General features: G+C 42.1%; 1 protein-coding gene across 3 annotated transcripts in view; it reads left to right on the top strand.

Moving 5' to 3' along the window:
* The window catches only part of LOC104578150 (sodium channel protein type 5 subunit alpha), a 160270-nt gene that overhangs the window by 95331 nt on the left and 51705 nt on the right, over nucleotides 1–13234 (top strand). Inside the window, exon 17 of one of the 3 annotated variants that reach the window (XM_088534772.1) lies at nucleotides 11929–12075. In XM_088534772.1, coding sequence (XP_088390898.1) covers nucleotides 11929–12075 — 147 coding nt within the window. Of the gene's footprint in view, nucleotides 1–11916; nucleotides 12076–13234 lie in introns of all 3 variants that reach the window. The other 2 variants (XM_088534773.1, XM_088534771.1) reach the window with 2 other exon arrangements.

A 13234-nucleotide genomic window follows, 5' to 3' on the forward strand; every position in this document is an offset into this window, starting at 1 on the left:
AGAAATGATAATTTTGTGATGAGATTTACTTTCCTGATAAATCCTAATAAATTTGCTTCGTTGTAAACTGCTCAGTAAGGTGCATAGCCCTGAGAAAGCAGATCTTGAATGGTCCAAGCTCTGTGATTTTTAATCGTGCCATTCCAGACACACGTGCTCTCTGCACCCACAGACACCCCTCTTGATGAGCACAGAGGTTGCTGCAGAGGAAATTATGTCGCCTGGAGTTCAGTATTAAATGCCAGTTCACTGAATATTAAGTTTGGGGCATTGCACTGTGCTAACCTATGCATCAAAGGCAGCCTTGTGGGCCAGCGAGGAATTACCCTGCTTGCTCTTGAGAGCTCTAATTCTGTGACATCCCGACTCTCTACCAGTCCTTACCTCCTTCACTCCAGGATTACTGCAATAACCGTGGCAGCATGAAGAGGAAGAACAAGGGAAAAAAGAGCAAAATTTACATGATTGCACTGAAAGGGCACAATTACGGTGAAGTATCTTTTAGTGTACAGGGCATCATACATAAATGAAACAAGAACTACCAAGGGTGCGTTAAGCATTCAAATCTATTCTAACTTTCCCCTAATTATAATCCATATTTTACATATTTGCATATTTTAGCATATGCAAAGAGAATCTGTATGTATATTTACTTCCCAGGAGAAGAAAATATGTCCCGCTTCCATTGTTAGCTGACCTGGAATTTAGCAGACGTTGGACAATATTGTAAAACCTGCTTTCCTCCTCACACATGTAGGTCTTGGTGGAATTGCATGAAGATAGAGGTAAAAAGAAATTCCTGCATAACATCAATGACAGGAAAACTCATGATTCTGTAGGTTCTCTTGCTTCCCATGGGACTTATAGCACTGAACACCATTGTCCACTGTAGAGTCACTAGAGATATTTAAAGAGGGAACACATTTTTCCTGGAGCTCAGAGACCAGTGTAAGGTATTAAAGTATTTTCCCCGTACATCAAACATGTTCAAATTATATTGTGAAGCTATTTGATTAACCCTGATCCTATGCAGTGTGTAGGATTTGATAGATTTGACTCTGATCTTCTATCAGCTGAAGGACCCTGGACCATATTCTGTTCATCATGTGCTCGTGTCAATCCAGATGATTGAGCCATGCGAGAGGCTAAAGAGAAGATGGCCTCAGGCAGAACTGCAAAACTGTTGATACTGAGGGGGTATTTTAGGGTGATGATCAGTTCAACTTACAGCTCCTGTACCAAGGCTGAGCTCTTCTGGAAAAGCCACAAAACTGCTCTAAAGTAAGCCGTTGTATTTAAGAGGAGTGGGGCCCACAGCGTAATGCACAGTGTAATTCTCATTACGTGGCATTCGTCAGCATAACAGAAATTTCTAAGTTTAAATTTCATCTGCTGTTTCTCTTATCAAAGCTTACCCTGGCAGCAGACATCTTCCTGAACGGTACTAATTTGTGACACTGTCGTTGAGAGCATTTTGAAGGAGCAAGGCCTCTGGAGCACTTCTCAATCTCCTTTTATTACTGAGATGTGAGATGCTCCACCAGTTAGGAGACACGTGCTTGTAGCCCACACATATGGCAAAAGAATCAAAAAAAATTCTGAACAATAAAAGTTGTGCTAATGTAGATGCAAAAGACATAGGAAAGGGCCATCTTGAACTTAATTCCTTTGTGTTTATTATCTATTTGTGGCTGCCTGGTATTGCATCATTTTTGCTTAGGTCTTCATGAGACTAACCACCCTGCTTGCCCATGTGGGTATTTTCTCCCTGCCAGTTCACAAGGAAGAGATTTCTTCCACATCAGGGATCTGAAGATAAGTTTATCTTAAAAATGACAGCAAGAGTAATCACTGTTTTATCATATATCCAGTCATATTTCAGAAACACTTGGTGTCCAAATAATCTTCTGTTACATAAAAACTATCTTCTGTTTTCCCAGTGCCTTTGAGATGTAAAATTCCAGAAACAGATTGTTCTATCAGGAAAACAAACCCCAAAAGTCAGCAGCAACCACAGCAACTCTCTGACTTCATCGTTTTGAGGTGGTTCTCCTTTTGTTCAAGGAGTTTGTTTGGCTTTTTAGATGATTAAACTGGGTAATTTCTTGAGCCTTGTAGAGTAATTGTAATTTTTTACAAAGACAATCTTTCATATGTGACATCAAATTTCAGTTTTCAGAAGAAGGATGGACCAGATTGTGATGATGGCACAATTCAGTGTGCAAAGCTCAATTCTCCAGACTTACTGGATCCTGACAGAACCTTCCTGCAAACTAACTACATTGAAAGTTTCAGAGATCAGAGTGTTTCTTACTATTTACATTGCATATGTAGGTATAAAACTTAAATCTTCAAAATTCCTGCCTTGCTATTTCTTAGCCTTCAAGGTGCCCACAGCTATCGATGAGAACCACGTGTGCCTTTTTCACTGCTCTGTTTATTGCTTTGTGTTTCACAGAAATCCCATTAAAGACTGCAGTGAGGTTCCAGATGAGTAATGCCAGGCTGACACCCTGAATCAGTCCCCAGAGGACAGTGTCATGCATTTATACCACTGAACTGCATCCTCTTCCTATTACTCTAGGCCTCAAAGCATCCAGGTCTTCCCGCCTGACATTTGGATCCTCTTCTATGTTGATGACACAGGAGTGTCATCACCTAAGTGTTTCTCAGGTTCCTACAGTTGGCAAATGTTTTTAGGGCAACTTAAAAAAAAGACTCTGAACTTTGCCTTTAATTCAAATTAACACAATGAGGATGCTTCTGCTTCCTCCGGCTTCTCAAATATAATTGAGACAAATTAAAAATTGTCCAGGGCTTGTGCTGCCTTGGACGAGCTACCACCATTACCCTGATTGCTCTATAGCAGGCTGCTAAGAAGAAAACCCACCAAAGGTGGCTGGCAGCTCTTGGCTGCGACGGCCTGGAGGACGTGTCACGCTCACGGTGGCACTTGTGCAGTGACAGAGGCAGCAAGGCTGCCGTGTTCCTCTGCGATGGCACCTTGGTACTCCCACGTGCCGGGCCAGCAGCGCTTGCCTGCTCGTCTTCAGAAGATGCCGTTATTGATTTGTTACGATGGAGTGGCTAATTGGGTCATACGGGGAGCGCTCGCTGCCGGCTGCCGCGGCGCAGCGCGGTGCGGCTCCTTGCACGTTCCCCTGCACCAGGCGCGGGCGCCGCTGCAGCGCGGCCCTCTCCTGTCGCAGCATCCGGATCCCAGCTGCTGCCCTGCCTGGTTTGGGCCCTCCTGGGTCTGCAAAACAGCAGGGGATCATCCTCATGTCCCACCTGCACAGCTGCACCATCCCCATGTGCTCTTCCTGAAGCATCTCTGCTGGGATTTCAGAAAGGGATGAGCCTAGACCCACACGGGGAGCCCAGGATTTTGCACAGCCACCAATTTATTCACTGCTCTGGGAAGCTCCTCTCTTTCTCGCTCATATTCACATTTTGGCCTGGTCACTGTTTCTCCTCTCAGATATGACTCTGTCCAACACAACATCTGGGGAAAACCAACAACAAACACAACATCTGGAGAAAACCCTTCCCTGGCTTCTGGATGAGTAACTGACTCCATGTGTCTACTCACTGGGACAGTTCTTATATTGCCCTAATTGTAGTGAAACCCTAAGTTTTTCTTCTCTTTTTTACCCATATGTACTAAAGAATGACTTATTTGGTTTCATTTAAGGATTTTTTTGCCATTTCCAACATCATTAACAGATGAGATCAGAAAGGATCATTAGGATGATCAAGTGTTAGCTTTCTCATAACACAGAGTCAAAATATTCAACCAATAATTTCTGCACAGTGCCTCTAAATTTTATTTTAGCAAAAAAAATACATTTCGCTTAGTGATATGTTACTGGTAAGATATAGAAAAATAATTAAAGGTCTCAGGTAGCAAAGAGTTTGCTGTGTGCATCTGGATACACATCTGGTTCCTTTTTATTTAGTGCAAATGCTATTGTTAATTTCTATGTATTGCAGACTCGTCCCTTAAACTGAAGAAACTGCAAAAATCAAGGAATTATTCCTTGTTGACATACGAATAACTGAAATTATTGAAAATTACTCTTAAAATGCCAGAGCATAAAGATTTTGATACAAAATTATTTCTGAAAATGTCTCATGTCCCTAATAATTCTAATGTCTATAAATCAGAGATATCATGAAGCTTAGTTGACAGGGTGCATTAATTTCAGCCTTTTACTGCAGGAAATACACCTTATTGTCAGGAAGTGTAATACCGTTTCAAGCAATATTTATATTTCTGTTGTTTTCTGTTCTAGTCTGTGCAACAAATTCTCTTTTAGGGAAACTAGATGAAGTACCTCTGCAGCCAGTTGATTACTCCCCAGTTTTTACAGGCAGGAAGGAGAGCCCACGTATACACATGCATGCAGCACATAGTAAATCTTACAACATTCCAGCTGATGGCTTTATTTGGGCCAATATTTTTTCTGATCATTGAGTAAGATGCTTTTTTCATTATTATTATATGTTGTACAGCCAGATGCATAGCTTGCCTGGATTTCTCCCTTTTCAAATTGCATGTTTTGCTTTGCATTTCTTGAAAACTGCATAGGCCTCAATTATGGGCTAATTATTTTTAGCTGTAAAATACAGCATTTCTGCATTTCTCATGTCAGAAAGAATAGCAGGAAGACCATTAGAATAACAGAACTGTTAAACAAGCCGGCAGATTGAAACCAACCACATATTCACCTTTGCTTTTACATATATAAGGACGTTTGTATTTATTTTGCTTCAGTGTGATGTGCAGAGCTAGAAGACTCAATGTCAGATCTCTGCTGACGTGATTAGAGCAGTCACGCTGCTAGCAAAGGTTTTAGGGTGCTCACTGAGGACACAGCGCAAGGGAAATATATTTCTCCACAGCATAATGCCTGGGGTCCAGGAAACACAGGGAACTGACAGAGGAAAGAAAGAAGGAGAGAGGAAAAAAAAATCTGGCATTGAAAGAACTGATATGAGGCATAGCGGACTTGACAACATGCATTTGGACAAGTGCCCAGACCTTGGACTACACGTCAGTCACAGTCTACTGGGTGCCATTTCCCAGTATCTGTATCCCTCCCTGGAGCAAAACACTGCTCAGAAATGAGCATTTCTCACTGTTTCTCCCTTTGGTAAAGAAAATGCCGATGTTTAACATTTTGGACAAAATGATTTACAGACGGTTGCCAAACAGCTCCTTAAGCCAAGTGAGACAGTGAGCGTGTGCAGGACAGTAGAAATCTCTCCCCTTGATTGGAGTCCAAAATAGCATGATTTAAAATAATGGTACCTTAAAGTCAGTCACTTATTTTTCTTTTCGCTATTGTGTGCAACAATATGAGACTTCCTTAGTGATCAAAACGTTAATGCCTTATTGGGTAAAAAGATGAGTGGTTGTTTCAGGAACCCTCTCAAAGCACCCTGCACTTTGAGGCAAACTTCCAAAATTTTAACTTCCACCAGAGAAACTCATTTGCCTGAATTCCCCACATTATATGATGAAGAGATCCCAATTACCAAAAGAAACATGAAGCAGAGTGTGATTAAACCTCAAAATGCAATTTAGCAGAAAGTATTCGTTTGAACTCTAAACAATGAACACTTACGAAAGACTTTCACTGCCTATTTAAACCTTTTGAATTGATAATAGGCTAAATTAACTTTGTCAGTACCTCTTTTTGCCAAGTTCTCCCACTTAGACTAATTTTAAAACCGAATCCTTCAAATAATGAATCTGTGCTTCATTATGGGCAGAGTACTGCCCAGTGTGGGAAAAAGATCTTCGACCAGCAAGGACGAAGCTGTTGGCATTAATGCACTTTGCTTCTCCACAGCCAGGGTTCAATCTCTTAAAATGCTCTGGATTAATCAGAAGTGGAGCACGGCTAAACTGTTGTTCCCTTTCTCGAGGAAAGACGCTTGGCAAAATATCCAGAATTTGTGCAGAGACCAGCAGTTGTGGCTGCCATGATGTTTATCCGGGGAAGTTTTAGTTCACTTTTAATCAAAATAAAAAATAATGGGCCATACTGTTATTGGAGCAGTTTTTGCTGCTAACAAATTCTGCTCAGCAATGACAGCTTTTGGCCAGCTTTAGCCATTCTGGAGTTTAAGGGACAGATTCTAGTTTCTTTATTCAGCTAAGGACTAACAGCTAAGACACATTATCTTTTAGAACAAATACTGTCCTTTGTTCCCAAATACCCTATGACTTTCAAGGAAAAAAAATATATTTTTTAGGTCCATAGATTCCGCAGGGCAAGTTCTGTATTTAGCTACATAGGTGTAAGTTCAGACTAATAATTGCCGTGACTACAATGGTATTAACTCTGACAGATGACAGCACAGCTGAAAACTCTCTTGGGAGTAGTGGACTTCCAAATTAAGATCATAATTTTGTTTACGGGTACATTCACCAGGATACAAGCATGGGCTCTTTCTGAATTTGGAGGCTATGGTATCTAATGATGAATTATCTACACTGTTTTTATGCAGGTATATGTTACTAATTTTGATTTTTATGAATAGGTCCCTATTAATCCTGTGATGTTAAGAAAATAAAAAATAAAATAAAAATAGATGGAATCCCCTGTCTAGTTAAAAGCAGCGTGTCCAGGTTTTTGCACTGGTGAACAGAGAGAGAAAGGAGAGAGAGGAGTAGGTAAAGACTGCAGAATTGGACAAAACTAGGGGCCAACCTAGGCCAGTCATTGCTGTTAAAGTGCAGTGATGGGCTTGGCAGCATGGGGTGGAGAGTGGGGATACCCATTCTCAAATAATTCATATAAGACTGTTTTTTCCCACTTCCTTCTAATGTATATGAAGTTCCTAAGTTATGTGCATGTTTACTGTTGGTCTGAGCTACAGACTCAAGGCAAGACTTGAGACAGATCAGGGTGTAAATGGTGTTGTCTGCTAATGAAGTATATTTTCAGAGTAGCATGAGTTATGTTTGTGTCTTCACTACAGCCCTATCCCTGTGCTGTGTTATTGCTCCAGCTTTTCCTCAAATTTCTTATTGAACTGAGTAGTAACAACTATGCTTTAGAGGAGTAATTCTTCAAACAGGAGTAGAAATGTTCTCTAATGTGCACACTTAAAACTGACAGCTGCATACCAGCCCTCCTTTATTCCCAGCGGAATAAATGGTATTAATCTTCCTTGTCTCATATTAAGGAAGCAAGGGGATTTTCCAGATATATCTGGTGATTTTTCTTCTCATGCTAAACGTGCAGAAAGATAACTCCACTGATTTTATTGAAGCTACAAGGATTTACATTTACTCATGAAAGAAGAGAGCCAGGATCATAAATGATCTGTTCTGGTAATGAGAACCCACAATTCATTTCCCTGGTTCATGGTTTTTTATTTCTCTCCCTTTTTAAGAAAGATTTTTTCAAGGCTTTTCAAAAAAGAGTGAATTCAGCATATCTGAAAGTTGTCAGCCTGGCAGCTCTGCAGACTGTAGTCTCCTATTTACTTTACATAAGAAACAGGTGCCACCCAGGCAGTAATGCAAGCTTTGCTATATTTCAGCAGCATTGCAATCTGTTTGCTTCTCCCCTTATGTAGAGGTAGGATATAAACAGTTCAATTTTCATGATCATTTACTTCTTGGCTGCTCCGCAGAGGAAGGGTGCCAGTTACTAGATGCAAACTGTTGCCGGGAGAGGATGCCAATTGCTACCAGGCATGGTAATTTTGTGAAACCCATCGCTATCTGCAAGGGGGAGCATAGACATCAGCAATTACTTTCCAGAGTAAACAGTCCTCTTATAACCACACATGTTACGCTGCTGAACTGATACGTGAAGAGCTCCTTAGATTCCTGTCCTGTTTTCCGTCTTCCAAAACTGGCTATAGGAAACCTTACAGGTTAAAATACGTTGTTTGCTATTAAAAGGCTGATTGCTGCTGTATTGGAGCTGGGTTCCTTTAGGAGGCTCAGATTCATGGTGTGGGTCATCTAAGAGCGGCTGTTACTGTTACCTTCTCCCTGGTGAGGTGTCCTCTGGGGAATGGTGTCCTTGGGTAAAGCAGGACCGCCTCACCTGCATGGACAAGTGTGTCCCGTGATCTGGGACATTGTAGCTGAGGAGGCTTCCCCCTCTCCTCTGCACTGAATCTGTACCGGGAAAGACATTGCAGTCCATAAATCCTGACCACCTCATCCCTGAAAAGTGAACGCAGACCCTAAAATCTCTCCAAATAGGTCGCCAAGGAGATGTAGGACCCCCCAAGCCTGGTGGAAAGCAGAGAAGATATCTGGGGATGAAGCTTCCCATTGCGCTGTGGACTGAGTAAAGGGCAGTCCACAGTTGCACTCTCCCATCAGAGTCAGGGCATGCCCCCTCCACCAGCTCAGAAAACGCGTTAAATAAGTTCACGGTGCCACATCCTTCATCCTGTCTTGCTGGTTCAGCAGTGACAGTTGCAACGGGCTCTGGAGCCAGTTCTCTTTCTTACCACCCCACCTGCTTGGAAGGGGAAGCTTCCTGCTATCAAGGGCTTTGCACTTCTCTCCCACAACAGCCGTGGCCAGGGAATCAGGGAACAAATGTTACAAGCAAGGGTCGTGATCCAGATAGTGAGTGAAGTGTCAGGAGAATCCATCCGAGTTGATCACCAACTGAAAGGAGAGGGCATCGGATCGCTGTTCTAAATTTGTTTGCACACGATGGAAAGAAAAAAAAAAGATATTTCCATGGGGAAGGAATAAAGCGAATCCGTGCTGATGACAGGTATTTGTCTTGTTTTGCCAGCAGCAAGTCCTCTTTCCAAAGCACAGGCATCTGCACTAATCCCCATTTCAGCCTGAAACAATTAGCCGATCTGTGCTTTTCAGAGGCAGGACGCAGCGTGGAGCCTTTGTGTTTATTTGTGTCAGCAAACACGTATGTGGGTCCCTGCACAAACACACTTGAGATGTCACCCAGATTATGCTCTATTTCCAAGCCGAAGCCATGGTCACTGTTTTTCTGATGCTATCACGGACCTGCAGCATGCAAGGGCACAACTCTGGGAACACGGTCCGCAATGTGATAATACAGGGTTAGCAGATCACATCCCTTTGGAGCCCAGATCAGAACCAGGCTTTTGTTGTTGGCTCCAGAGGAGATGACTTCTGTGCCAGGCTCCCATTCATACGCCCAAAGTTTTTGCACTGCTCCATGTTTTGCCTTTGTAAATTATGAAAACAAATGAATCAATAAATATTAACATAATGTGTTATTGCCTTGGCAACATGGCACTTGATACAAAAAATTAAAAACAAATTACATAAACCACCCACGGTGGGGAACTTTGCAGGAGACAAACCTACCATGGCCACTGCCAGAAGAGCGAATCATCTGGAATCAGGACAAAAGCCTGAGTTAAACACAACAGGCCCAAGTTATATACAACAAAACAAGCACACCTCACCACAGACAGATGATCTGCTGCTGCTGTGTGCTGGAACAGGTTCCTCTTCATCCCGTGAGAGTGGTTTTGCAGGGTTGGCATCAGGCATTTGCAATAACGTGGCTGATTCCCCAACACTCCTTTTCGGACGACTTTGTAAGTGCAGATTCTGGTGAAGGGTCTGGTTCTCCCAGAGGTTTTTTCCCATCTTATAAATCTTCAGGGCACACTTGAAAGCACATGGTGATGAACTGATTCATTGTCCCAGAACATGGACATTTTTTCTCTATTGGATAATTTACCAGGAAATATGTCATCAGCACTAATTAGCATCATCTGCTTGGGTACTTGCTACAAGTGTGATATCTGGGAAGCAACTGGATCACGTTTCCTGGAGTTTAGTCTCAAGGAAAGTGTTCCTAGATCTTGGTGCCACGCAGAGGGGTTGCTCCACAGCGATGAGTTTGAGTCTTGTGTTTGATTCCTCCTTAGCTATTTGGCACAATCATTTACTTAACAATTTGAATGTTAGTCAGATCAGCTGAATTGCACAGCCTGGTCTCACATGCTGCAGAGTTTCTAATGAAGACGCGTGCACAACCTTTCTGCACAAATGAACTTGAGACGTCACCCCCGATCGCACCACGCTTTTAACATGGAACAATTGTTTCTGTTGTTTCAGTGCTATAACCAATACCCTGCCATTAAGATTACTTGGTACCAAGTCGTATGCACATTGCATTAAACAAAAAAAACACATTTATGGCTGAGCGCCTTGTGTACACTGTGCTTCCCACATTAGCCTCTCCTCTGAATATGGCACTATTTCCAAAGATTTACACTTTAAAGAGTGTAACTTTTGACAAGGAGAGAACAGCAACCCAGTGATTATGGAGTGATCTTTGGCCTGTGAATATCAGGGCTAAACTGCTTGGAAATTGCATGTACTACATTCTTATGCAGAGAATACAGGCTTGGACGTGCATAATTTAATTTATTAAAGTTAGAATATATTTTAGAGCACATGCCCTCTGAAGCAGGAAACGAGTAATTTAATTTTAAATTAATTTGCTAGAAACACAGAACGACATTTGAAAGGATTGGTACAAACTTGACAGTCTGAAAGTATTTATACAGACAGCAATTTGCTTAACCAACTGCTTCCTTTGTGTCATCTGTTATTTCAGATAGTTATATTTGGAGTAAAGTGGTTTTTCTGCTCTTGATACCTCATCTGGGTCTTCCTGCAGCGATGTGGCTTGTGAGCTGAGGCAGGTAGCCTAGGGAAGGGAAACACTCTTAGTGTGTGATTAACTTTGGATGCCAGTCAAGCCAATAAATAAATAAATGAAGTGGACAAGCGAAAGTTAAATAGGTTCAAATAATTATTACTGAAATCCTGTTATGCTTGTAATTTTTTTCTCAGCATGGAAGCCCTTCTTCAAGCAGTTCGTCACAACCCTTTGCAATCAGCTTGAGTTTCATTAATATTTTAGCAGCAGCGCTCGTAGTGACGTGAGCGATGGTAACGCTCTGATGGGCTACGGCGTCTGCACAGAAATCCCTCGCGCACAAATCGATGGCGCTCAACTGGTTACACCAGCGGCAACGCTTGGCCCCCGTACGGAGCCACCAGCAAGAGCATCTCCGATGCCATCACCCAGCGAGCGCTTCCAGGGCAGTGCAAGCACCAGCCCCAGGAAGGAGCAGCTGGATTTAATAGTTAGCAAGTGGTGGTGGGGTTCTCATCTGATGTGTTTGCAGAAAAAAATAGCATTATTACCCTGGTTGCATAGTCCATCCTTTTTTAGCAAAGTACTTAAGATTTTGTTCTCTTTTCCACCTGCGGTTAAGCCCTCCGAGAGCGGTGGGTGTCAAAGTAGTCTTAAATGCTTTGCTGAATGGGAGCAGCCTGTGTGTGTTTACCTGCAATTTCTCCACATCTTCTATTTCCAGATAGCTTTTATCCTTTCCTGTGTACTCCAGATCTTCCTCCTCTTAGTGTGTACCTTGTTTTGCTGGGGTGTTTTTCCACTCTGCTCAGCTCAGCGCTGGGCATTGCGTTTTGGCCCTTCTTATTCAGCTGCAAGGGGTGAGCGTCGCTGCCTGCCTGCGTCGCTCTGAGCACCCCTCCGTTATTCCACTGGAGTGCAAGCACCTTTCCACGTTCCTTAGGTCGCTGGAGAAAAAAACATCCCTCAAAAACGGAAAACGGATATTGCAGGATGCTTTTCCCCTCTAGCAACAACAGCTCGGAAAGAAAGCTAGCCTATTTTTTTCCCCTTTTTTTACAACCAAACAACTTGACATATCCACTTGCTAAACCTCAAAAGTTACCACGTAAGCTTGTGTAATCCTGTTGCCTGCCATTTTTCCTTAAGATGTCATTCCCTGACAAGTATAGTCCAGGGTATTTTCTCTTCTAGCTGGGGAGTTCTCCTTGAGAAATAAGCGCGCTATCAAAGAAAAAGAGAAAATAAACCCATCTAGGATTATTTCCAGCAGGAAAAGCAGCTGCAGCTGAGGGGGCAGCGATGCCAAAGTCCAGGCGGCCGGAGTCAGAACTCTGAGATTTGCGAAGAGTTAAGTGAGTTGCACGTGGATAAGCAGTTGAAGGCTGAGCCTCCACCTCCAGTAGGGCAAAAAGAGGTAACAGCAACAACTTTCCTACTTGATACTGCATGCAATCCACAGCACAAGGTCGCTAGTGCATGTCACGGATTTATGTGGGGTTTATGGCTGGTAAAAATATGTGCTTGCCAAGCGGCAGGACAGCAATAGTGCGCGGTCGGTATTACAGTCTTATTTGAGAAGATTTTGTCATTATTAAAAACTGGAAAGCTTGGGAAATGCGCATTATAAGTTAAGATACTTTGAATGGGATTCCAAGAGGTTTTAAATGAAAGCACAAATTAATCTATAACTTTAACCATCCCACTTTAGGAACAAATGTGCATTTTTTTTTCACAGAAACAGCTCTAAGAGTGGCATCTGCTGATTTTACAGATCTGCCTATGCCTTATTTTCTCTCAAAGGCATCTGTTAACTGCATTACATTGCCATCTTTTTTTTGTTGTTTTTCTTAGAACAGTAGACCCAAGAAACTTGCAAAAAATTTAATTACCTGACGTTAAGGTAGTCAGCAAATAGTAAACCTGGCTGTCATTTATTTGATATTAGTCAAAGTATAGCCCATTCACATGTGCTCAATATGTGCACTTTGACCTTTAATTTCATGTTTTAGGATTACATTGCACTCATGAACATAAATACCAAAAGTACATATTTTTGCCCCCCTGAGTGTCTCCAGGTTTTAAATTACCTATGTCTTAATTGCTGACCTGTTAGGCTACTTTCCATACAAATCCAGTATTTTGTTGATGTAATATTGCCTTTATAATTAGAAAGCAATGGTTTTTCTTTTTGAAATTAGGAAGCAGGATGATGTCCTAGGAGTCTGGAGAACTCCTTGAGATTGGAATAGTTGGCTGGCAGTTTTGGGGCAAAAAATTAATAAAAGTAAAGCAATAAGGTAAATGCTCATCACACCTTTTCAAGTTCTACCAAATACTAGGGAGCTTGTGCCCAGCAGGAACAATCCTATGGATAAATCTTTACGTGGTTGGAGGAGCCACAGAGCCAGAGCTTTTCTTGTCTATGCTGATTAATATTGTCGGATGGAGTAGACCTGGTTGAACTAAGTGTAGACATCCGCACATGAACTTGTCATCTGAGGCCACTCAATAATCAATGAAGACCTGTAGTCAATATAGTTAGCTAAATTGTCTCATCTCATACTGAAATCAAC

Source organism: Tinamus guttatus, unplaced genomic scaffold (assembly GCF_059628265.1).
Source record: "Tinamus guttatus ecotype Peru unplaced genomic scaffold, ASM5962826v1 Tinamus_guttatus_pri_ptg000599l, whole genome shotgun sequence".
Classification (NCBI taxonomy): Eukaryota; Metazoa; Chordata; class Aves; order Tinamiformes; family Tinamidae; genus Tinamus; species Tinamus guttatus.